At 41.4% G+C, this 27,070-nt stretch overlaps 2 protein-coding genes across 2 annotated transcripts; both read right to left on the reverse strand.

Annotated features, from left to right (window-relative positions):
- Positions 1–1,364: 1,364 nt before the first annotated feature.
- LOC104445995 lies at positions 1,365–5,357 on the reverse strand. The gene is made up of 3 exons (XM_039312448.1): positions 4,128–5,357; positions 2,332–2,449; positions 1,365–2,215 (listed from the first exon to the last, which is right to left on the reverse strand). Exons 1-3 carry the CDS (start codon positions 4,902–4,904, stop codon positions 1,659–1,661), a joined length of 1,452 nt encoding a protein of 483 aa, XP_039168382.1. The 5' UTR covers positions 4,905–5,357; the 3' UTR covers positions 1,365–1,658.
- A 7,886-nt stretch (positions 5,358–13,243) lies between these two features.
- Positions 13,244–14,376, reverse strand: LOC104445996 (dehydration-responsive element-binding protein 1F). Its single transcript, XM_010059914.3, has one exon. It carries the CDS (start codon positions 14,374–14,376, stop codon positions 13,507–13,509), a length of 870 nt encoding a protein of 289 aa, XP_010058216.2. The 3' UTR covers positions 13,244–13,506.
- Between the last annotated feature and the right edge of the window lie 12,694 nt (positions 14,377–27,070).

The following is a 27,070-nucleotide window of genomic DNA, read 5'->3' on the forward strand; positions in this document are numbered from 1 at the left end:
GAATAAAAGTAAAGCATAAGTATTTTTATCCATGTCTACCATACCTACAAGAATTTTTGCACATTAAACACAATATGTGCTGCCAACGTACTTGCTCATTCTAGGGTTTTGAAACATGATGCTAATGACATATACGTAGTTGCACGTGATTTCATATCACGCGCCTTTGATTTTGACCTTAATGATGGTATCTCAGTTTAAAGGGTAGCCTAAAGACCAGACGATTAGCATGTATGTGTTGTTGCGATTCACGTGCTCGACTCGATTTGGTTTCTAATCACTCTAAGTAAAGTATGTTATCGAGCTCGAGTTCGACTCTGTATGAATTCCTTAGCTGCTTGTGTTTGTTCATATTCCTTTTGAAACACTTCGGGTTTTTCTCTGTCTCTTCCTCTGGCCAGTTTGCGGTTTCTCTTTTTGATGCATCATCTTTCTTCCCACTCCTTATGGGGGTATACATGCCTGTGCAGTGTCATGTGGATCATGAAGATGGACATTGGGCCTTTCTCATCATTCAAATTATGGGCTATTGTCAAGGAGCTTAATCTTCAATAGCAAGAAGAAAGGAGAATCTGTTCGGCCCATTTTCAACATTAATTTGTTTTGTCAAAGAATGCATCTTCTAGCTTGGCTATAGAACAATTGATGTCTAAAAACAACAATTCACACTCCTATTCTCGTTATTGGAAAGAAAAGGAGGAAATGAAACTTCAAAATTCATATCCATCTTGTTCCTGTGCACTCGAGCACGTGTGAGCACTTGAATAACATATCATTTTATGTGGATCTCACCTAAATTGAAACTTTACGGCGAGTTGCATAAATAACACTTTCAATCGATACATCACATAAGACTTAGTTTTCATAAGCCAAACTGGTTTTGCTTTGAGTTACATCTACTTTTTTTCCAGAACCTCATTGTCTTCGTGAATTAAAATCGTGGGAAAGCGCAAACTAGTCTTGATCACACTCTAGACAAATTAAGATTTTTCAAGACTGAAGAATGATTGGGTGGTTCAAACTTGTGCTTGAGGAACTCTAAACTATGTGAGAGCAAGCCCTATATCACTTGACCGAATGCCGCGGTGGTTTCTTAGAACCTCCGATCCGGTGGTTCGTCGTCTTAGAAGAGATATATTGCCTTACGTGTTGCACCGTTCATGTACTCATCAAAAACTATGGGAGGAAAAAGAAGGGCCCTAATCATCAAGTCTCAAAAGAAGGTAGAACGTCATTTCCCATTAGGGCTTCAAAAGATGGTTGAACGTCATTTCCCATTAGGGCTTCAAAAGATGGTTGAACATCATTATCATATCCTACTTCTCTTACTTATCCACTATTTAGCCAATTTATGTGTATCTTGACCCCATCTTGGCCCTTTTGCCAGCATTTGCAATCAATGTTGGTTCCTCAAGATATGGTCCTCCATTATGGAGTGACTGATTTTATGGGCAATACTACCAATCAAGAATTGGACTCATTCCTATGGAAAAAGGACAAAGAAGAGAGAGGTCTCAGCTCTTTTCAATCAAGACTTCAAAATTGAACTGGTGAATGCTCTCATCAATTGTCTCTACCTCATGAAGCATGATTGCTTCCCAACCAAGAAGAAAAAAGGGGAAAATCAACCTAATTTATTCTCTCTAATTTCCACATCTTCAGGTAAAGATATCTAGCAAGACTTCATCCATCAAAGATCCCCAAACCTCAACCTCCAAGCCCAAAGCAACTTCCATCTTTTCTTCATCCACATTTCTCCATCTCTCTCTCCTCTCCATATCCTTAATGTAAGCATGCCTTCCATCTTCAACCTCCCATCCTAAAAACACTTCTTGGGGTTGCCGATTGATCCAACCCTCGGCTACCTTCAACAGTTCGCTCTCGAACTCATCCAATCCTCCAATCGCAATCTTGTTCGCGCTCTCCTCCTCCAGCCTCTCCCTGAAGAAGTCCAACAGGAGAATGTCCACTTTCGAGGTGAAAGACGGATCAATTCCCGCAGCGACATCAAGCAACTCTCGAATCTTCTCTTCGATCTTTCTTTCGTCGTCTTGAACCTCAGTAAGAACACTCGGACTGGGGGCCAAGCTAGGGTACTGCACTGGAACCTCGTCTTCGAGCTCCGACAAAGCGATCCTTCTCTCCAACTGCATTGGCTTCAATCGAGAAAGCGTCTCGCACCGGTGAGCCTTGTGCCTGAGCTTGTGTTTGGCACCTGTTCATCACAAACATCATACTTTAGTTACTTGATGCACACAAGGATTCAATGTACTCATCAACTAAATTCGTTCACTTAGAGAGAGAGAGAGAGAGAGAGAGAGAGAGAGAGACCTCCGATACGTGAAGGGCTCCATTCAAAAGGGGAAGCAATGTCCTCGTCATCGTTGAATGGACAGTCCAAGACAGACACCGGACTGAACTGCTCCTTCTCCTCATTAGGCCATTCTTGCTGCATGAACAAAAACAAAGGGATTTAGCTCAAATGGATCGAGTGGAAAGAGCATTTACCGACACCAGATCATAGAGAAATGCTATCAAATAGAAGAGAGTGCATTTATACTTCTCATCTTAATGATCCTTTTGGCCCATCAATTTTCATGCAAAACAGTTTAATCTCATCCAGGATCTATCACTTTTAATTTGATTACCAAGGATAAGAAAAGTCAAATCCTTTGTCGCATGGCCAGGACGGTTCAAGTCATGAACCTATGCACTTGGATGAAATAGCGAAAAATGACAGCGGCGGTGGCGGCAACAACAATGTTATGGACGGTTGGAATGTACTTGCGCTCTCTAACACGTGTATGCTAAACTACGTCCCATGTCCTCAAATGAAATAGTGGTTGCATGTTCTTGACTTTAAAGGAGTCTAACTCTATTTTAATGTGGGGACATCCTTCTTAAAGAAATATATAGCGTTGATTCCATGCAATTATTGCTACGACCTACATGGATGGATACATACAGAGGATAGAGCAAGAGAAGTCAAAAGGATAAGGATTCAATCATTGGAACAATCACATCCCAATTATTTCCTACACTTGATCTTATCACGTCATATGTGAGAAATTAAAATAGCAAAAAAGATGTTCTTTTTTTTCGAAGAAGAAAAAGAAGAAGAGGGGCAAAAATAGTAAGGTCGTACAATTATACCAACTTAGAGACAATAAAATGGAAAATTCAAGTCCAATGATGGCAACAGCACACTAGCAGACAAGAATCGACATCTGTCCACTTGGTCGATCTACATTTAAACCTAACTTCGGTCCAACTAATTTATGTTATGGTCGGCATTATTTAATTTCCCTAGCTACTATATATACAAAGGGACCAGCACCAAACTATGCACAACAAATAAATTAAATGAAACTAATTTACTAAATTATAGTATTTCATTCCTCCTAAACTGAAAACTCAATTTCTCGACCGACAAAAAAAAAAAAATCGCAACTACCTAATACCCTAGCGCCCTAACGCAAATCAAGTGCTGCAATATACAATCTTTTTTATTTTATACTTTTTGTTATATCCGTAGTGAAGGTCGCAGATCACCGCACACGTGGCTGCCCGCAAGAGCCTTATTCGGCGGAGAGATCTAGTATTTCGCGCAGTAGGGATATTAATGGTCTTGCACTAATCGACGCCGTCGATGCCGCGTAGAGGTCTACACGTAGCGGGATCTAGGGCCTTGAAAAGCTCGATGCGATTCCATCGCATGGTCCCGAGAAATACCATGCTATTTCCCCGAGACATCTAGACCACCCGCACGTGGAAGCTGTGCCGTGGCAGCTCCAGCTGTCCTTCTCGTGCAATTTCCACGTAGGCCCCCTCCTCTCTCTTTTTTTCTTTTCCTTCTGCGTGATTATTAGCCTTTTTTTTTTCCAAATTTTTTAAAATAAGTAAAAAGCTTAGCATAATTCAAAGAAAAATTAACATCAATTTACACGAATTATAAAATTGTACATAAAAATTCGATATTTATGCCAAAGTAAAAATAGGAATTTTTTTTCGCGGCGTGTTTGTACTTTTCAACATCTTCATGAATGTCGTTTGAATCACGTAACTTGCTCGCTAGTAACGACAGACATTAGGCAAAATTTTAATTTGAACTCTTGTTGGTGGTTTACCTTAGAGCAGGTGGGGGTCGCTGCGATGGAATCCTGGCCGTGCGTTGCGCCTACTTTATCGCTGACCTTCTCATCGTGTGGTCCCCGCGGTGCGGGGCCCTTATCCTCCGACACGACGTCGTTCGGCCGCCCGGGGCTCTCCGGGTCGCCGCCCGGAGAACGGGCCAGCTCGGCCGCGAACTCGCTGCTGTCCCAGCTGCTGCTGTTCCGGCGGTTGTTGCTGCTGCTGGAGCTCGTGGAGAACCTGTGAGGCGCCACTGCGGAGGCGGCGTTCAGATCGGGCGGCGGCGGGGGCCGATTCTCGACAGACGTCCGCCGCCCGGTCCCCTCGCCAAGGCGGTCGTCTCGGCTCGGCTGTTTCCTCCAGAAGCTCCGGCTCCACAGCTTCCGCGAGAGGCTCCGAGGCAAGAGCCCCCTGCGGCCGCGAGCTTTGGTCTTCTTCGCCGCGTCGCCCGAGGGGGACTTGGCGGAGTGAAGCTGGAGGAGCTTCATGGCGTTGAGGACCTTGACGGAGGCTCTCTGCAGGACGGAGGCCGTCGCCGGAGGGCGCGGGCTGGTTTTCCGCGGGCGTCGTTTGGAGGGGGCCAAGGGTGCCGCTTTGAGGTCGATCTCGAGGAGGAATCGGACGGTGGTGCAGCACTGTCGGCGGGGGAAGGATTTGAAGCCGTTGGATGAGCAGGAGCTCATGTCGTCCCGCAAGTAGTCCTTGAGCATCAGAGGGCGCGGGTCGCTCTTGAAGGACTTCCGATGGTGGAAATTAACGGTGGTTATTTCCATGGCGGGATCGGGAGCTTCTTCAGCAGAAAGTTTGGAACTTTTTTGAGTGGGCAGAGAGAGAGAGAGAGAGAGAGAGAGAGAGAGGATATGGGGACTTTCTCAAAGACAAGGAACTGTCCTTTTGCTTGATTTCGAATTGGGTTTATGAGAGGACGCAGGAATTCTTGGAATGACAGAGATTGGGCACTTTTTGCGACGGGTTCTTGTCAAACAGGCGAAGCATTTATGGCGAAATGCTGAATGCGCATGGAAAAGGAGATCGCAGAGGATAATTTTCCCATAAATTCACCATCAGAAAGTGAACTGCTCTAACACTGCATTGTTGGACGTACATACATACAGAGAGAGAGAGAGAGAGGAAGGAAGGGAGGGAGACGAAGCTGAAGTTAGCTGAGAATAATGGTGGAGAGAGAGAGAGAGAGAGCGAAGGGAGAGAAGAATTTATAGCAGGTGAAGGAGGGGGGGGAGGGGGAGAGAGGGGGTGGGGTTTGGGTGGGGGAAGAAGCAGAGAGGTAAGTTCCTAGCTGCAGCTCAACGAAGATCTCAAGGTGAAGATGGGATAAATCTCAACTGACAGGCTTGCATTATTTTTGCTGCAGAAACTCGACAGAGAGGAAGCAGAAGGAGAAGTGGTAACAGGAGGAGGAGGTAGAGAAGGGAGAAGAAGCTTCATCCGAGCTTCTTCTCCTGCCTGAGGCGATTGGGGGGGAGTCTTTTTGAATCTCAAGTTTGGTTATTTTATCGTTTCGGATTTGAAAGCATTGACAGAAATATATATTAAAAAACGAACCTTTTGAATCGAATTGAATTCAATGAGGTGGTGGGTTTTGGACGGGAGTGCGACCGGGAGTTGACTTGCAGAATCTGACGGGGGGATTCGCCATTGGCCCCGTCTCCCATGCTCGCTGACCACGCTTCGCGCACTCGGGCACGTGCGCATGTCATTTTCCATTTCTTCTCTACCTGAAGAAGACGGGCGAAGCGGGGAAAATGGAAAACACCTGCAGCTTTTTTGAACGTGCACGTTGGGACTACGAGATCGGACCCGGTTCGGCGCCTCCCCGTCCATCGTATACTGTACGATTTGACAGTGAGAGAGAGAGAGAGAGAGAGATCTTTCTTTTTCTTTTTTGTTTACTCTGCGTTTCTCTGTTTCTTTAATGGAGACGGCTCCTGCTAAAATCGTGATGGGTCACAGAATTTGTGAAGGGAGACTGAAGAGAGCCCAGATGTTTTTGGACTTTTGGGCATGCTTGATTAGATCTCATTGTTCATCTGAAGTATTGATTTAGATCTCGTTTCGGTTGAACAATGTCAGCCTTCCTCAATAAGTTAGGGATGGAGAAGCGGCCATTTCTTTTAGAAGTTTCACAGCACCTTTATGCACCATCTCGATCCTACTCCATGTGATTATAATCTTTCAACTCTTGTGTTCTAAATCTCATGCATTTTGACAGTGAAGGTAAAATTCGAGATAAGATTAAATTTATCAAATCTTGTGTTTGGTTTCTTCTCGGGATAAGATAAAGGGTGATATAATTGGAATATAAATCAGATTAAATTATCTTGTGGAAGAGGTAGGATAAAAGTAGATAAGATTTTTAGCATCTATAATAAGAAAGTTATTTTTCTCGAATGACAGACTTTTTAAATTAACAAAATTAAAATTATATCTCTATATAAATAATATGTCAATTCCAATATAAGAAATTCAATATAACAAATAATAATAAATTTAGTTATTTTCATTTAATCTTATTTTTATTCATATATTCGAATTTAATTATATTTTACAAAATAATTTCAATATATAAATATAAATATAAATAATATTTTTTATATTTTTAGATATTTTAGCATTTTGGTTATATTAGTACAATCTACTATTTAATAAAATTTTATTAGAGAATGATGGGAGGAGAAGAAAAAATAAAAAGAAATTAATTAATAAAAGAGAGGAAAATAAAATAAAAACAAAATAAAACAAAGCAAGAGTGTCGTAAGAGATTTTTACCATCTTCGTTTATAAAAATTTTGTTTATATGTCGTTTATACCAAATAATGTATATGATATTATTTGAATATATCCTACTTTATTACTACAATCACAAAATAGTGGATATGATATATCAAAATCCATTTAATTTTATATTATATCCTATCAAATCCTATCCAATCCTATCATGATTAGAAATTTGGACAATCAAACGTAGCCCAATAGATTTTGGCTTTTCAAACTCTTGAAAAATAGATATGAATAATACTAATATGCTCGTCTGTATTGGATTTACTCAAATTCTTGCTAAGATAGAAGCAACTATTAAAGAATGATTGGAGGGATTCAAAAGGTGACATTCCAAAAGATGAATCTTCTTTGCATCTTTACTTTTAGCTATGTTATTTTGATCCAAATTTGTTCTCATGTCACGTAAGAAAGCTCATTCCAAGCCCCCACAAGACCACAATAACACAGCTGATGATTACTAATTCCAACATTGCAATCTTTAGTTTCCGCCTCTTTCAAAGCACCAATGAAATTATATCGGCTATTTCAATCAATTTTGTGGCCACATTCAATGGTCACTGCTGACTTCCTTGTGAATTTAGTTTGTTGTTAGTAAATTATTAGGGTTATAGTTAATTAAAATTTGTAAAATTGCCAGTCAAATTTGTCCTTTATATATATATTCTATCCTATCCTATTAAAAAAAAACCAATGATACACATACAAAGCAGAGCAATTATATGAAATCATCAATTAAATTTTTATTCAACCTAATAGAATTGTTTTTTTAGTTAAAAGAAAATTTTTGTTGTTCTATTTTTATCATTGGATATAATATAAAGAGTAAAGACAAGAAAAGTATTCTTATTCCCCAAATATTCGAATGTTGATGCCTAATACTCCATCCATTGTTTCAATCGTTGTAATTGTGCACAAAGTACAATTTTGCACAATAGGTACCTATTTCGCTGGAATTTCTCTAAAGATGAAATATCTTTAACCGAATGTAGTTCTTCGGCTTTTAATTGAAAGAGATCAAGTTTTATGGCGATTTCAGATAGGAAATATCCAAGTGAACACATAAATCAACTATTTTACTCTAAACGAATTTATATAGACACAAATTATGCCTGAAGTCAATCGACAGTAAGACTTGAAAAGTACAATTGATAAAGACAAACCACACACTAACAAACCCCATTGAAATTTAATCGACCACAAAATTTGACAATGTAATCACACAACGTTGGACTTTAATCAACGACACTACACCCAAGATATAAACACATGCTGAAATTTAATCTACGATGTGAATCTAAAGCTACAACTAAGGAAGGTAAAGTGCAGTGCAAGAAAGTAAAGATAAAGATAAATTTGTTTGATTTTTGCAAGGAGCTTTCTAGTAGACAACTGATGATATCTGTAACGGCTTTGCAGTAATCACCTCTTGACGGTTTCCAATGATTGTCTCAATTGTCTCCTTGTTTTTTTTCTTTATTTAGCATTTCCCTACCCATGATCTTTAAACCTTCTCTCTCTAAGCGTTTATCCTCCTGAAAAAAGGGTGTTAACTACCTCCACGATCTTGTTTTCATAATTTCTGGCAATTGCTCATCATAATTGTCTTGCATTTGTATTGCTTCTCGGTTCTATCTTTCATATCTCCTTGTTCGATATTCAAATGACAAGTGTTCCCTCCAAACGTACACGCTCATTCTTCCCAATTCCAATTGTTTTGTCTTATGACCGTGCCTTTACATATACCCTTGTTGATTTCTCCTACCCTTAAGACCTTTAGACGGCATTTCACCATACGTATCATTGTCAACATCCATACTAATGATTTATGGTTGTGAGATTTTGTGCATACTGTCAATTATTGTAAAAGCGTAAGCTTTTAAATGAAAGTATGATTTATTATTTAACTATTCAAACACTTCTCCTAACTCTTATACAAATTTTATTATTTAAATATTCTAAAGTTTCCCTCACACTTAGTCTAGTTTTTTTTGCTTAGTATTAAGCATGGAAATTTAATTTGGGAGGCAAATGAGACTTGAAAAAATTTGAATTTAGTATTTTAGCTTTGATATCTTGTGAGATTTTGCAATACTATTGCTACCTATTCTAAAAGCTTAAATTTTTAGATAAAAGCATGATTATTATTTAAATATTCTAAATACTCTCCCTCACATTTAGTGTGGTCTTTTTGCCTATTAGTAAGTGTGAAAATATTTAATTACGGAGGTAGATAAGATTTGGAAAGATTTGAACTCAAAACCTCCAACCCGATCCCAAGTGAGATTTCATAGAACCGTTGCTGAATGTTGTAAAAGCTAAAAATTTTAAATTAAATCGTGATTTATTATTTAAATATTCTAACAATCGTATCTCATCCTGAGAGTTTGATAAATGAATATATATCACTGATGTCCCTCACCATTGACTGACCCCACATCATCTTTCATTGGCATTGATAGAATGTAATGCATCCATCAATGTTCACGTGCTTCTTACGTGACTATTCAGTCTCACTTGTTATATTTCAATATAAATAATATATAATATTCGAAAAATGGGCAGAATTACCCTTGGCAAATACCATTACTTCTTCTATTTGTGAGTTGCAATTTCCTCGGTATATTGTAAGCATTTGTAGAGATTGCTCATCCCCTTTGCAATTCTCATGAAGCGATGCTCTTTTCCCATCCAGCTCTTGAATGTCTCTAAGGTATAGAGAGATTCGATCGAGCAAAAACATTGTGGGCCGAAAGCAAAGGCAAGGGCACATTCAGGCCTAAACCCAAACGATATCATGGACTGCTCATCGAGAAAATATTAGGTGGGTTTTACCCTCCACCTAGGTGAAATGTATCACCATTCAAAAAACGACACGTGGCAAATTTGGGCCCACCCGTCAGCACCCACTCTCTCCATTAACTCCGTCTCTCTCCCGTTTACTCTCTCTCTCTCTCCTCCCCTCCGTTTCTGCCCACAACTCTTTCTCCCCCTCTTCTCTCTCCACTTCTCTTTCCTTTTTTCTTGCGTCTGCCATGGCTCGAGCTCGAGTCGGCTCATGGCCGCTTCAGGTCAAGGATAGACGGCGCGCCGCCGCGAGGCATCGGCGTGAAGCCTCCCGCCTCCGCCGGTCCATGGTCCGGACCCTTTCGGCGTCTCCGCCTTTGGATTGCGAAGAAGAACAGCATGGCGACGACCAGCGAGCTGGCCACAGTGGCCGCCACTGCCTTGACGATCATCTTGCTTGAGGAAGATGACGAGTCCGGCGCGGCGGCGCTTGGAGCGAGTCTATTATGGAAGGAGGAGGAGAGCCGGGGGGCGGGCGGACGACGTGGAGGCGGCCTGGGAGAGGAGGGCGCGGACGCGGGAGGGGTCGGCGGGCTGCTTCGGGGTGGGGATGCGCTCCACGCCGGAGTGGCGGTTGGCGACGCACCAAGACTGGATGAGGCGGGGGAGGGTGTGGTTGGGGATGAGGGCGAAGTCGAGGAGCGGGGCGCGGGTGACGGGGCAGGTAGTGTTGCCGGCGGCGATCCAGGGCTCGATGCTGGACCGGTCGTAGGTCTGCCCCGTCGACACAGTCACCGGGTCCCGCATCAGCTCCAGCGAGATGGGGCTTCGGAAGTGGTGCGGGATCTGGACGCCCACCATGTCCAGCGGCTCCAGGCTCAGCCCCCACGCATTTTTCTCTCTCTAGGAACGGCGCAAAAAAACTCCCTTTTGTTCGTTACTGCACTCCCTCTCTCTCTAGAATGTGGGCACTGGATGAAGTGAATGATCGACACTTGCAGAGCGCGCAGGTGGGCGCTGGCGAAATTCCTTCTCCGTTCGTGAGAGGACGCTGGTTTTTTCTTTATACAAATCGGGAGCAGAAGAGAGAGAAAGAGGGAAGAGAGAGAGAGGGAGGGAGAGAGGACAGCTGGTTTTTGTGGGCAGAAACGGGAGGGGAGGAGAGAGAGTAAAAGGGTGAGAGACGGAGGGTTAACGGAGGAAGTTAAGACCGACAGGTGGGCCCAAATTTGCCACGTGTAGATTTTTGAATGATGATACATTTCATGTCGGTGGAGGGTAAAACCCACCTAATATCCGACAACGTTGGTACCTGATTCAGGTGTACTTTTGGTACACACTCTCTCTCTCTCTCTCTCTCTCTCTCTTCCCGTCCGTGTGCGCTGCGTGTGCGTGGAATTCCTCCCTTCGACTCCGGTCCGCGGGTTGCTAGTTCAGGTCCATCGCCATCGTTGAATTCGCGGGTCCCATGTTTTTGTTACGTTTTCTGCACGACAAATCGGGATAAAAAGTAGGATGTTTTACGGGGTCCGAACAAGCACTAAATAAACATGTATTATTCCTAATCACGTACGTTTTGACGATTGACTATAGTCCCGTCCCCTCAATCATGTTCGCCACTAAATTTCCTTCAAATGCTCTCTAAAGAAAATGTTCTCACATAGATAGCAAACTTTCAACTGTCAATACTCGTTTTAGTTATATTGACCAAAAGGTTAATTAAATAGCTTTAGTCATAGATAACTTACTTAAAGTCTGACAAATATATTTTTCATCATTATTTTGAGGATTACATTGCTGAAATAGAAAAATTGAGAAGAGAGATCAAGCTCCCATAGGAAGAAAAGTTTGTACCTCTTCTTAGATTTTTTATCACGTGCATATTGATGGATCTGGTGACAACAAATTCTTTTGGTCCTTCACACAAACAAACTACATCCAAAGTACCCATTCATTCATCCTTTGTCTTTCTCCCCATATGAGGAATTCCCATAAAAACTCAATTGGTTTTATTGGTATTTGTCCATTCCCTATACTATTGTCATCAGTGTGAATGTTTTCATAGTTAGTTACGCAAGTGTCTGGGACTAACTTCACAAAACTTCACAAAATCAAGAGGTTATTTGGACCTTTACAAGATCTCCCTCGACATATCACACTCCTTCACTCTAGACCTGTCAAACGAATGGGTCAAATTGGGTTGAATATGGTCTCCCAAAGAGACCCATTTTTAATGCATTTTTTTAAGCACTATGAATCTAGTGACCATACTGAGCCTAATACATAACCAGCACATACCTTACGTGATCTATATTACTAAAACACTTCTATATTGAACCTAATTTATAAAAAATCATACCCAAACTAAAGAGAGAGAGAGTGAGATCAAGGAAGAAGGGAAAATTTCAAATAAAGGTTCGAAGTAAACCTATTTTCTCAAATAATGACCCAAAGTGAACTTTGTTTTAAATAAGGACCCGATGTGGACCCATCGTTTCAAATAAGGACCCGAAATGAATTAATTATTTCAAATAAGGACCCGAAGTGAATTTTGTGTCAAATAAAGACCCGAAATGATCAAGTTAATCTCTATTAAGGACTTTAGCTTGCCGGTAAACATTTTCCAGCGATTAAAATATGGGCAATTTTGTTAGCAATTTGTCATTGAAAAAAAGGAAAATTCTAAATTAATTAAGTTTAGATTATTCATTTAAATGTTTACATTTTCTTCTTTCTTTCCCTCACTGCTCCTCAACCAAATTGTTGCTTGGTCATTGTCGCGAGTCGATTCTCGTCACTCCTCACCTTGCTTGACCCACAGAAAATTTGGGTCTCCGCAAACAAACAAAGAAGCATATGGTTTTCTTCTTGTTTTTGAATTCGTGCCTCAACTGGTGTAGAATTTAGGTCTTCAACTTTGCAGAAGATGGGTACAAGGAATGGGGAGAACTTCAGTCTTTGACTTTGCAGAGGATGGGTACAAGGAATGGGAAGACCATAGAAAACCTAAGGTTTTTTTGTTTCTGTTTTAGGATTTGTTAATTTTCCCTAGATTTTTTGACAAAATTGTTCAAACTCCAATCGTCATAAATATCACATGCTTGATAGCCGGCGAATATTTGGCTAACTAGCAAGCTCGGGTCCTTATTTTGAATTGATTCAACCACTTCGGATCCTTATTTGAAACAATGAGTTAATTTTAGGTTTTTATCTAACACAAAGTTCACTTCGGATCCTTATTTGGAATTTTTCCAAGGAAGAATGAGAAGAGGATTATAGAGGTGGGTCTAAGTAAGTTGTAAAATCATTTATGACCCATTTGTTAACTATAACCAATTCATATGATAATTCAACCCATCATATATGAGTTAAGAAATATGAGGCATAGTGACAGACCTACTTTACTCCTTAGTCAACTCTCTCGCTTGCATTGGCACTCGAAACTGGTGACAATTCCCAAACGCATGTATAGACAGAATCTTTCAAAGATTTACTTCAGAAAGCAAAGAATCTTTGAAAGATTCTGCCACAACAATTTCGACTCTTTCTACAATTATCACCCATGCTGTCTGTCCGGTCAGTAATGACAACAGTTATACACGCGACAAACATATTGACACAGAACTCTGCCTATTCGACAGGACCCAGAGACACTATAACGAGCTGATAATAGGGGGGGAAAAAGGAATAAAATCGAAGTAAGATGGAAAGCCCTACCTAAGAGGAGAAGATAAAAGAATGTAGAAAGAAAGAAAAGCTGCATAATTTGTATCGTCGTCGTTGTCGTCGTCGTCACAAGGAATAGCTCCAAAGTGAAACATCTGGATCATCGCCATCTGCATCGAAGTCACAGCTTAAACGAACGCCGGCATCATGTGGCGTCGGAGATAGAAGAGGACACTCGAGCCACGCCTTCATGTCCAACGATGTCATCTCTTCAATCTTCACGCAACCACTCGCTCTCTCTTGCTTTAAACGAACGCTGGCATCATGTGGCGTCGGAGATAGAAGAGGACGCTCGAGCCAAGCCTTCATGTCGAACGATGTCGACTCTTCAATCTCCATGCAATCACTCTCTCTCTCTTGCTTTACCTTTTTATCATGTACAATATGCACACTCGCCTCTTGGCCGGGGCAGACGCTCCCTCCGCTGGCTTCGCCACACGAAGAGACCGCCTCCTCGGCCTCTGCAGGGCGGAACGCCTCAGCTGCCGCCATGGCGGTCCTCCTTATCTCGGCCGCCTCGCGGGACGCCGGCACGGGCAGCCGCCAGGCGGAGTCGGCGAAGTTGAGGCACACGCCGTGCCTCCCGCGCAGGGCCAGCGCGGCCACGTCGTGGGCGCGCGCCGCCATCTCCGCGGTCGGGTACGTCCCGAGCCATACCCGGGTCTTCTTGTTGGGCTCCCGGAGCTCGCACACCCACTTGCCCCTGTTCCGCCGCCGCACCCCACGGTACACCGGGTGCCTCGTCTCCTTGAAGACCTTCCGCCCAGCCGGCCTCTTGGGCCGGCTGGAAGCCAGCGCCACGGCCGGCTCCTCGTCGGAGCACGCGGCGTGGCTCGCGGAGGACTCCGACTGCGACGACTGCGACGGGGACGGCGAAGACGACTGCGCCGGCGTCGGCACCCGCACGTCCGACGGTAGTTGCGTGTGAATGTTCATCAAGAATATGGCTACACTAGAAGATTTTGACTTCGCGAGTGAGGGTGGAGATGGTTTTCTCTCTTTTTGGGCTGTTTTTCTTTACTCTTTTTTCGGGGGATTCAGAAGCCGCATAGGACGGAGACGTGGATATATACAGGAGAGCTAGTGAGCGGGTCGCGCTTTTGGTGCGGTTTCGACACGGACGAGCGAGGTGTGAAAAAGCGGAAAGCGGAAGCTAACCGGACCCCACTCGAGGCAGTAGCGAATTCCCCTCCTCTCTTTTTTCTATTTGCGTGCTTAGGGTCTTGACCCTATCAACTGTTACCGTTGGCCAAACTCGCGCATTCTTTCCACGTGCCGGAAATCGAGGAAACCCCTATTGCGGCCACAAAGACGTAACACGTGCATTGTGCATTTCTTCGTCCCCATTTTGCAATCTGGGTCGCTGTTGATGTGCCGTAATCGCGTCCATCAATTGATTGGATTAAGATAGAAAGATGTGTTTGATTAGTGTCGCCTTGCATTCAAAATAAAGCGTATCTTATCATATCATATCTTCTGAGCTTTACGATTGGTGTTTTGTTCAGCGTTGTTTAGTATTTATCTCATGTCATTCAATCAGACCGGTCATATTCAATTAAGCTCCTTTGCATTGCTTAATCGACCCATTTACTACATGGTCCGAATTTACTTAATAATATTTCAAAAATTATCGCATTGAAACGTGAGTCGACTGCCAAGTGAGGATGAGATACCTGCTATTAGGAAACACGTGTTGGATGCGACTTGTTGTACGCTTTGTTTTGGATTGGGGGTGGGGGTGGTTCAATTGGCGCAAATACCCCCTTTGAGTGTTATCACCATGACTACTCCCGTAGATATATGAACCCGATGCCGCAGTGAAATCTTTTTCACTCGAGGGAATGTATGCTCAAGACACGAGCTGATCAGAGGTCCGCCCACTACAGGATCCTACCCTATTCACCAGCGCGACAATTCCGTCGCTATGTTATCGTTTGTCTTGTCAAAGTTAGGGAATAAGCAATTGTGGAAAGGAATATGTGGACGGAGAACACCCTATCTTCTGGTCAACCGGCGTTTCCTTTCGCGGGGCCTGGCGTTTGACCGGGCGTAGGACTTTTATCCCTCTTCTTTGCATTTTAGGTGAGTCCTGCATATCCCCCACCTAGAAAGAACCAAAGGAGGACTGATTCACGTGAGGTATGGAACACATTGCGCGAAGTTCGACGTCCCTCGCGGGTGATGTCGATCGGTTCGTGTTCATGAACCCATCTTATTCCTCGGTCGCTCTTCAACATATTCCATTCCACCCTTTGCCCCGTATCTTTCCTCAGATACATTTTACTCTATTCGGCTCCAACACCATACGTTTTCTAATCGTTTCTGGCGACGAATGTTTATGTGCGGCGTGATTGGATCGGGTCGCTTCGAGTGATCATTTTTGATTTTGGGTTGCCATTGCCTTGACCTCACGAGGTAATGTTGATGCGACGATCCTAGTGGCCGTTCCACCTGAGGAGTTAGAGGGGCTTAGTTCTCATGCTTGTGCCTCCGGTGACCAGATGACATCGAGCATTACGTGAAAGGTTTTCGTGACCCGCGGGCATGTGCTAGTAGACCTATTCGATCAGCCTGTAGGATCGGGCACTCGGCGTAGAAACCCTTATTCGAGCCCCATCCATTTGCACTACGGATCAAGATAGGTTCACTGGATTTAGATATAAATTTCCTCACGAACTAGAGCCATGCTTATCTCCATCTCTAATCAAAAGTAACTTTCTCAAACCAATCTTCTAATTCGTGACTCACGTGAAAACATCAATTGCTTTTAAATTTAGTTAGGCTTGCACATGGGCGAGATCCATAACTTTTAACTCATCAGTGAGAGGCATAATCAAAGGAAAACATAGCCCCTATTTTACACCAGTTTTAGTTTCATACTCTGTGTTACTAGCGCGACGGGATACATCGTCCGTGTTACTTAGATTATGCAGCGATGTGGATTGATTTCATTCGAATGACACAAGTAATATGAAAAATGCATTCGAAACCTCTCGTTTCATTATCTGAAAATCACGACCAGAGTTGGAGAACGACGAACTTGTACGCCGATTGCAGTGTCGGATCGCGCATATGTGTACATATATCTTAGCTCCCTTGACTGCGGAAACATGTATACATGGATTCTGAGTATCCTCTGCAAAAATCATGGTTTCCATGGGAACGGGGATTCCAGACAAAAGAAATGCGGAACTCAACTGGTGTTCACAAGGAAACCTCAGAACACTAGAAATGGCTGAACAATGATGGAAACAGAGTGAAGAAAGTCACCCGCTGGGCACGTCAGCGCCGACGTAAGACCTCCGGAGAGGAATGCGGGGGCCGGGCAGCCAGCCGTGGCGGTCAACGGGAGGGGACGCCGCGACCAGCGGAGAAGACCCGGTTTCGCCGAGGGGAATGAGAAGGGAGAGGAGCTGCTTATGGCTGACCGTGGATAAGGTGGGTGACACCTGTCACCACGATGTCGGACTTTGGTCTCCTGAAAAGGACGGCCACAAGAGAGCGATGGGACATTCTGCGACCGCACATCTTTTGACCTTTGTTTCTTTTTGACCTTTGTCTCGTGTACACACTACTGTGGTTCCACCTCAACACTGGTGATTCATCTTCTTCTTTTTTTAAATTCCCAAAACTCCGGTTGATATCCTTACCTTTATCGGAAATTTTGATGACATAAAAAGGAAAAAAACGAGTTACCGACATCACGGCAGGCAAAATATCTAGTCGTTTTATATGATCTCATTGGAAAAAGATCATCAAATCAAAGTTTAACATATTGATGATCCGAGACAGGTTTTTTAATAATTGGACTCATGTCTCAATTTGAAAATCTCTGTAGAAGATAATAGAAAAGGAGTTATTGTGAGATTTCTTCTTAAGGGATAGATATTGCAGATTCGAAGGAGACAATAGAACTTGTTTGAATGATTTTTGAAATCCAGAATTTGCAAGGAGAGACTTTATGCTTTTAAACATCAAAAATCCCCTCCCTTATTAAAAAAACCCATTGATCACTTCTTCTCCTTTGGCTTGATTTCTTCTGCTTAAAAACTTGTTTTCGCCTCTCTATCTCTGACCTTTGTTCTTTGTAGTACATGCATATATTGCATATTCAACAATATTGACATGTCAAAAAATTGCACAATCAATTCCAAGTGTGGGCGATGACCATATAAACCATTTTAGCTGCTGAGCTACTTAAAATTATCGAGCGAATTCGCAAAAAGTGGTTAGGCAGCTCTTCTCAAGTGATTGAAATTAAAATAAAAAGCATAATATCTCCAGAACTATAGAGAAAAGAAGAACAACCCATTTTGCGTTTGTCTAAGAGAGATCTAAATAGTGTTATTGTGTGAAGATGCTAAGTGACTATGCTAATCGTATAATTTTACGAGTTAAGCAACCTGTCGAAGCTGCTCGGATTGAATATAAAGTAGATATTTTCGAATGCATGATCTTATCTCCATAAAAGCAGAAAAACCTACTAAATTTTTTTGTTGAGATATTTTCTCTCGATATCTTATCTGCAAACGAAAAATTTGAAGCCGGCTATAAACCCTAAAAATCCCCTAAAATCTAGAGGGAGGGAGATATATCCACAATCAAAATGCAGATTGGATCAAGTGAAGAGATCAAATTTAAATAGGAAAAGGATTGCCTGCTTCTCTATAAAGACCCATCAAGTGACTTCTTCTTCTTCTTCGTTTCCTTGATTCGTTTTCTTCTTCTGTTGCCCGCTCTTAGCTTTCCTTCTGTATTTGCATGTTTGATGAACATTAGATACAGAGACTGTAGCTAAGCAACATGGCAGGCGGTGCTCTCGTTACTGGTCCTGGAAAGAGCTATCCGGGAAACCTCACGTGCAGGGTTTTCATCACCTGCATCGTCGCCGCGACCAGGGGTTTGATCTTTGGCTATGATCTCGGGATATCAGGTCTCTCTCTGTCTCCCCCTCTCTCCGGCTCTGGTAAAAGTGTGAAAATTCTTGCTTATCAGATTATTTTGCACGATGAAGTTTTTAGTGTCGATGGTGAATGAACGTATAGTTCAATCTCTGTGCCTAAGAATATCATCGGTTAGATTGGTAAACAGCGAAGGATTTGCTCATCATCGATCAACATGAGTTGAAAAATCTGAAATTTCGTCACCGGCTTCTTTAGTCATGATGTCTCTCGACTATGCGCCATTACCAAACTGATGAAACAAAATGCTCTGATGTATTTAAGTGATTCTAGTTTTCGATACGATGCGTTGCAGGTGGAGTTACGTCGATGGACTCCTTCTTGAAGGAGTTCTTCCCGTCGGTCTACAAGGAGTCGTCGGTGAAGCCGTCCGACGACCAGTACTGCAAGTTCAACAGCCAGATCCTGACCTTGTTCACCTCGTCGCTCTACCTGGCAATGCTCGTGTCGTCCATGGCAGCATCCACCATCACCCGGGCCTTCGGGAGGTGGTTCACGACCCAATGACGTCTGCCTGGGTTGCGCAAGCCTAGATCTGGCCGCTGGTGAGGCCCAAGCACCGCCGCCTGAGGTCACTTGACCACAGGTAACCTGGCTGACGGCCAGACCTCAGGCAGCTTCGCTGGCAGCCAAATCTAGGTTCCCTAGACCAGGCAACTTCGCCAGCGGCCAGATTTGGCCCGCGGTGGTTGGAGTATGGAAAGATGATGCTTGGTAAAAAAAAAAAAAAAGTCAAAGAGGAGGACTCGCATTTTCAAGCTCAACGCAGGTCCCACTTGCTTTGGGCGGAGATTGAACCAAATACTTAATATTTTTTTTCTATGGGCTTTGCAAAGCCCCTTGGAGTGCTTAACCAAATGCATTGATGGCCCTTCTTATTCTTCTTTGACAACGTCCGTTGCAACGTGGGACCCAAAAGAAAAGAAGGAAAAACAGCGAGTGTGGCCCTCCTAGTTTCCGGAAATTCCAAAACCCTCCCCTGTTGGGATCGTGAATTGTGCAATTCGAACATGAGGCGTGCCGAGAAATGTCCTCCCGTCTCTTTCGTCATGGTGGATTTGGTGGCTGATCGGATTGGCATCGCGTTGATCGGCCTATTGTGGATAAGGAATGTAGTACACGCAACTTGATGCAGGACCTCCCGTTAATTTTTAGGGATGTAGAGTACAACTGTATAAGCATTTAGAATCGGCCGTTCACATCATATCGAAACAGGGATATAATACGAATGTGTTTTATCAGAAAGAGTACAAATTATCAGAAAGAGTACAAAAAAACTCATGAACTTATTATATTTGTGCCAATTTAGTTATAATTTTTTTTTTATCAGTCCTACTCTATTCCTACACTACACTCACTTTCAGACTTTTGCCCTGCCTCCCACTCCTGAAACTTACGCGCCCTCGTCCCATCCCCCTGAGAAGGTGGGGATTTGAACCCCTCACCTCTCCCTTCCATGTTGGAAGAGTGGCCAAGGGCGAATCCCGGTGGTTCGTTATAAATATTTTAATTATAACAATTTAGTACTAGACATTTTTATAATTTCTTAATTAAATCAATTCGGTCAATTTTGGCCGAAAATTACTAATCTAAATATTTACTGTCCTTCGTGACATGACCGATTGATTATTATTTCTTTTTTTTCCTTTTATTTTCGCTAACGAGAGTGGCTGCCCTTACTAGATCTGGATGAGGGCCGCCTTGCCTTAAGCGAAGTTGCAAAGGCTCTTGCCAGATCTAGGCAAGGGCCTTCTTACCAACAGCCAACAAGGGCGCGAAGGCCCTCACCAGGCAAAATGAAACTAAAAGACAAAAGCAATAAAATAATAATAAAAAAAGAACGAAAAGTCACCAAATCAAAATATATTAAAATATTATTAAAATGGCCACCTTGGTGTTTGCCATGCCATATAGGATGTTCAATGTTAGCAATTTTTTGGCCAAAATTGATCGAATATACTTAATTGACAAAATGATATAAGAATTTGGAATAAATTGGCACAATTGAAAGGTTTATAGTTAAATTAACATAATTACAATAGGTTTGTGATTTTTTGGGCACTTTTCCCCTGTTCATCCGAAAGCGACACATTTATGAGATGCATCGAATTGTCTTGACATAGACATATCACTGCCTAACAAAATAGAATGCGCAACCAACACAGTTAACATGATTATTGAATGTGTTGGCGTCTTAGGCATTAACATGACATGATATAATAAATTGTTCACAAATATACATTAAACTGCATACATGATAAACATGTTTATACACGAAACTTGTATTAACACGTTTCTAAACAATATAAGTAATTTCAATCTATATTACATCAAAATGTAATATTGAGTTTTTTTTCCTTTATAGTTAATGACTTTTTGTATTCCTAAACATATTTTTATTTATTTGCTTCTTTTCGATATGGATGTTATCTTCATGACTTTAACTGAAGAAAAAAACCTCTAGATATGTGCATGAAGTATGATAAAACATATTTAGTCTTGGTTATGTCAAATCAAATGACACGTTAACTCATCGTGTCAATTCATATCTTAACAGGTTAATCAAGTCAACTCATGTTAGAGACAATTTCTATTGCGTGCCTTTCATGGCATGGACTCATTTATATCATATCCGAACTAATTTAATTGTAGTTAAATTATGCAAATGGATCGCTTTGGGAATCGTCAACCCTAACAAAAATTTTCTCAGACTGATACACCGGCTTGGCAATACCTAGGAAATGCACAAATCGCAATGTCAAAAAGATCTGCCGAAGATGTATATCGAAAATATAAGCGGATTAATCAGTGCTCAACTTTTGTAATATTTTATTCCTTCTGATTAAAAAATTCGTCCAATTATATATTCTGATCTCAAAAAGTAGCGGCAGCCTTTATCATCTTCTGGTGATTTGCAAAAGGAAAGTGATGTCAGGGCGTTGTCTTTTCGCGGCGTCACACGAAGCTGTCTTTGAGAACCGAAATCTAGAACGGCTCTTGCGTGGGACCCATTTTTCCTTCCTTCCGCGAGGCAACTATGAAGCAGGGAAAAACAATTTAGTTTTTTTTTTTAATTAAACAATTGTTACTGATTTAGTGATACTTGTTAACAAAACTAACTGGAAATATTTAATTTAATTTCTGGTAAAAGCTCATTGACACATTTTTAGAACAAAATATAACTAATAAATGCCTCATAACACTTCTCTCTCTTTTTTATAAGCTTTATAATCTTTGAAATTTTAGATTACTGTGAAATAATTAAGTAAACCAACATAAGACAAGATAATCTAGTCTACCGTGAAAGTAGTTTTGAAAAATATTAGATCTATCATAACTCAAATATTAAACAAAAAATTTAGGAGAAGCGAAAAAAGAAAAAAAGAAAAAAAAATTACCTTGACATTGCTTTTGAAATTCTACGGATTAACTTATCCATTTTCATTTGATGCCAAACCATGTGTTAAATTAGAAATGGTTATCTCCATGTACAAAGCAAATGTGTAAACAATTTCAACCTAAAATATTTCTCCTGAAATTCCACAAAACCCATGCTCACTATGACAAATAATAGTCATGCATTACTAAATAATGGACCAAAAAGTAATTTTAAAATATGAAAGACTATCACGTTATACTCTATATATCCCATAAATTCTAATTTTTAAGTAATCTAGTTATTTTCTAAAGTAGATCAAATTATAGTTTTTCATTGTCTTTTTAATATTGCAAGATACCCGAACGGCGTTGTTACAGTTAAGGAACATAATTTTCTCCTATAGATTTAAGTGCTCTAAAAATGAAACCGACGAGCGATGTACAAACTTCCATAAGTTTTAGTACCACTCGCATGTCTCTCCAGCCACCATAGAATATGAACATAACCACATCAATTTTAACTTTCGAAAAATGGAATGATACCGGAGAAATTACCAAAAATGTCGTAAACTTATTATAATTATGTCAATTTAGTCCTAAATTTTTTGTGAATAAGTTAATCTTAAATCTTTTGCATTTATGTCAATCCAGTCTATCTAGCCGATTTTGATTAGTCGGCACTAACGTGGCACTACCGACGCTAACATGGTATTTTAAAATAATATTTTAATATTTTTGAATTTTTTTATAATTTTGTTCTCTTTTTTTTCCCTCCCTTCCCCTTCCCCTACCCTTAGTGCCGGCGACGGCTATGATGCCCTCTCTGATAGTGGGTGAGGGCATGTTGGCCCTCGCTCGCCCACGACGCCCTCGCCAAATCTGGCTAGTTGAGGACATCGCGGCCCTCACCCAAACAAAAGATTTTGAGATACAAGTAAGGACATGAATCTAACGATGATTAAAGGATTGCATTGATAAAAGATAATAGCTTTTTGTCATGCTTGTTGGGGGGCTTACAACGAACACACTTGGTTTATTTATAACCCTCTACATACAGTTATATACCACGTTTATTAAATTAAAAAACATAAATAACTTTTTTGTGGTTAGGAGAAGTTACATTATTCATGAGAAATTACCCCCATAGTATTCTACAATCTAGCAACACCAGTTAAAAAGAAGTCACAACAATCCTCAAATAGTGGCAATTGAAAAAATCACCCATCGATTATACTTACGTTGATTACTCACTAGCCATATCGGCGACTTTGCCGATCAACCGTAAGACCACTACATCATCAAATAAACAACTCTTTTTGAGTTACCAATAATTCTGTTCATAAATAACTAATTTGCTCTCATTGATTTAGCCTACCGACATTAGGTATTGAAGAGCCAATCGTGCATGTTAACCTACCAATGTTAGGTGTTGAGTAGCTCAATTCCACATTGTTTTCTCGATCCACCTGATCGGTAATCAAAGTCGGTCAACGCCACGACAAGCTCGATCGATCCGCCTAAAAAGCGAGGGTGGAAAATAAAAGATACAAAGTCGCGAACGATGAGCCCTCGTAATAATGCGGAACGACACGTCCCCCTCATTATTAGGCGTCGCTCTCGTCCCCCACTTTTGTCCTCTTCCTCATAAATTGATTGTGCGCGGGGGACAATTGTACCTCTCGAGATGTCGACCTCTCAATATTTAAATCGTGGAGCAAAAGTCATTTCTGTCGAGCAGAAAGATTCGCTACGGTTCTATCAAAGGTGATGACATCTTATTAGGACATAATGACCTCATTTCTCCCCGTTTGATTGTCCCGCAAAAAGAACAAGAGGAAATTTCGGCGTGTGCCAGGTGAGCGTCTCATGCATGACCGACCGATGGCGTCGGGCTTGATAGGAAGAATTACCCATTCAGTCTGATGGCCTATTGAAAATCACTATTCGAGCTGTCGATAGTTTGGATCAAATTTATTTTCTACAAGAAGTGTGCATCTTTACAATGATCCGACTTGACTTGAAATTCAGATATAACACAGACTGAAAATTTGCATATAGGGCATATTATGTGTTTTGATATTCAATTACTTAGAGACATGACTTGCATGACATGCGGGCTTTCCTTCTTCTCATGTTCGCGACAATCTCTTTCATCGAGTAACATGTTTTGGTTCAGTTCAAGTAATAACCCAAACCAAATCAAAACAAGCACAATATTCGTTTTATAATTATTTACAAAACTCAAACGAAAAAAAAAACAAAAATTTCAGGTTTGATCGGGTTCTGATTTGGGTATATAGTTCAGTTTGAGACCCCCTAATTGCTATGTGATGATGCATGAGGTATTTAAATTAGCGTGTTACGTGGGATGGCCGAGATGATTAAACATCACATCAAAGATTCTTGGCTACAACTAATCGAAAGGATCTCATTTAAATTTTGTGCGAAGGTCTAGAATTATGTTATACAAAAATTAAAAGTCTAAAATTGAATCGGCAACCCATCTGAATTATTATTTTCATTTTCATTTTTTTTTTTTTTGTGGTTGCCCTTGCTGTGGCTTTTTAGTAAATTGAAGCTCTTTTGTTTTTCCTTTATTTTCTTTTTTTGGGACTGATGGTTTTATTAATTATTGTAATGGGCCTAAGTTGGCTCGTCCGCTCATGTTAGGCCTAAAAGCCCGGCCCACAATATTAGGGCTCATGGATAGAGGGATATGATGAAGAGACACGTTTCTTTTTGGAGGGGACGTATATAAAGGGAAATAAAGAGGGAGGAACGCACCTTTTGAAGTAACGTACGTTCCTCCTCTCTCTCTCCCTCAAAAACACTTCCAAAAGGAAAAACAGTAAGCAAGAGGCGACACCCATCTTCCCTTCAAGGCCAATTGATATCATCGGATCGAATGGAATCGGTTTCTCTCCCTCATATCGGCGTCGGTGTTTAATATGTGGCTAACAAGGTACGTTTGATTCTATGATGTGCCTTAGGATCGGTTATGCATGTGTTTTTCCTGGGCTCGTCTTCCACACAAGTTTAGAGGTTCGATTTAGTGTCGAATCCGGTTTCAGGGAATTAGAATTTCCTTCATTGGTATCAGAGTCGTAGTTCTTGTTTCTCGATCATTTTCCATGTTTTTCTCGACTCCTTTCATGTTTATGGATGATTTCTTATTAATTTTTGTGAAATTAATCGGCCGACACCGATCAGGGCGGAAAAATCCCGACACCCGAGCAGTGTTCATCCATTTTTTCAAGTTTCTGTAAGTTGAAATCCATTTCTGATGGTGTTGGATGGAAGGTCTCGTCGAAGAGCGCAACGAGTGGCGGAACGCCGTCAAAGGCCACCAGACGCGCCCCCACATGCAGCCGGAACGAACCGACGTCTTCGGCGCGTGCAACGCACGCGCTTGCGTTGCACGCGCACGCGGGGGGGCCGTCGATGGCGCGTCCCACACGTGCCAGGTCGATTCGTCCGACCCGACCCGACCGGTCCAACCCGACCGCCCATTGACCTCGACCGCGACCGTTGACCGTTGACTTTGAACGTTAACTTTGACCGTTGACAAAAAAAAAAAGGAAAAAATGTGTTTCTTTTTCCAATTAAGTCTATGTGGATTATATGTGATCCCTTATTTGTTCTGCATTTGTTGCAGGAACAATGTCTCTCCTTAGGTCGCGCACACCTGTTCGCGCAATTACCGATGAACAAAAGGAAGGGCTTTCTAAGTTGATAACCGAGCTGACTGATCATCAATGGGAGAGGTGACTTAATTGATCACGTTCTTGAAGTCAACGGGAAAATTCAAAAGGTCATATAGAATGGTCGTCCCATGCCACAGTCTGAGATGGTGCAATTTTTCATGAACACTCTTCCACCAGAATGGCAAGGAGTGTTGAATCGCATATGGGATGTCAACAAAGCCATTTCATATAGGAAAATTGTGATAGATTTTATAGATGATTATTACTAGATTGTTACAAGGGAAAAGATCAAGAAATTGAACAAAAGAGAATCTTTCCCAGTTTATGTATTGACTTGGTGTTAGATGTATTAACTGGTCTTTGTTTAGTGTGCTTTGTGGACATCTTATGTAATGTTTTTCTAACTAGTTATTGTTGGTGTGGCAACTGATATGTTAGTTATATTATGTGAAAGCATTATTATTCTATTGGATGTCAAATATTATTTACTTTCTGTTATTGTTGACTGCTATGGGTAATTCATAAAAGTTTTTGTAGCTTCATAGAATTTATTTTGCATAAGACAACTATATTAATGATAGTTTTAAGTTAGGATTTTTGGAGGATGATTGAAAACATAGTAACATTTTCATTTTGAAACCTTACTTGAAATTGTTCATTAATATGATGGGTCTGTGCAAAATGGATGCATAAATGATAGGCATTAATAATTCGTGTATATATGTTTAATGTGTTCAGATCAATGGCTTCAGCCACAAAGAGCATAGTTATCGAGCTCAACAAAGGTGAAAAGCTCAATGACGATAACTATGAAATATGGCACATGAAAATCCAATATGTGCTAGAAGAGTAAGAGGCACTAGAAGCTCTTAACCTGACCATGGTAGAACCTGAAGAAGGAAACACTGCACAACACAAGAGAGATAAGGAAGCATTTGTTGCATGGAAAAGAAAGAACTATCTTGCTCGCATTACGTTGCTGAGTAGCATGGAAAATGACGTCATGCGAGAGTTTAGGCATTTTGAGAATGCCAAGGAAATGTGGGAAGCATTGGCAGCAAGATTTGATCATATTTCGGTGACCAGACTAAGGCAGCTCACTATTAGGTTTGACTCTTATAAGAAGTCTCATGGTCAGACCATGAAGCAACATCTTAGAAAGATGTCAAACATGATTAATGAGCTGAAAGATGCTGGCCATGTCCTAACTGATGAGCAGCAAGTGCAAGCAGTAATTCGTTCATTTCCTTAGAGTTGAGAGCATATGAAGGTGTACCTGACCCATAATGAGAATATCAAAACCTTTGAGGATGTAGTGCGTCATCTTGAGCTAGAAGAGGACCGCCTCTTGGCGGCTAAGCCGAAAGCTGAAATTTATCATGTTGGTTCTAGCTCACATGGAGCTTCGAGCTCCAAGCACAAACGTCCTAATTGGTTCGATAAAGGGAAAGGCAAGGAAGCAGGTCCTTCAGGAAAGAAACCTAAGCTTAACCAACATGAAAGAGGAAAGCATCCTCGAATGAAGAAGCTTACAAGGGTGAAGTGTTATAATTGTGACAAGAAGGGTCACTATGCTCGCGACTGTCG

This window comes from Eucalyptus grandis, chromosome 5, assembly GCF_016545825.1.
Source record: "Eucalyptus grandis isolate ANBG69807.140 chromosome 5, ASM1654582v1, whole genome shotgun sequence".
In the NCBI taxonomy this organism is placed as follows: domain Eukaryota; kingdom Viridiplantae; phylum Streptophyta; class Magnoliopsida; order Myrtales; family Myrtaceae; genus Eucalyptus; species Eucalyptus grandis.

What these genes read in the sequence shown, in the direction of transcription:
- LOC104445995 (XM_039312448.1), bottom strand. Translation starts at nt 4,904, where the DNA reads ATGGAAATAACCACCGTTAATTTCCACCATCGGAAGTCCTTCAAGAGC. An exon ending in CGACCCCCACCTGCTCTAAG is followed by an intron (nt 2,450 to 4,127) that starts GTAAACCACCAA and finishes TTGTTCATGCAG; the next exon opens with CAAGAATGGCCTAATGAGGA. An exon ending in GAGCCCTTCACGTATCGGAG is followed by an intron (nt 2,216 to 2,331) that starts GTCTCTCTCTCT and finishes TGTGATGAACAG; the next exon opens with GTGCCAAACACAAGCTCAGG.
- LOC104445996 (XM_010059914.3), bottom strand. Translation starts at nt 14,376, where the DNA reads ATGAACATTCACACGCAACTACCGTCGGACGTGCGGGTGCCGACGCCG.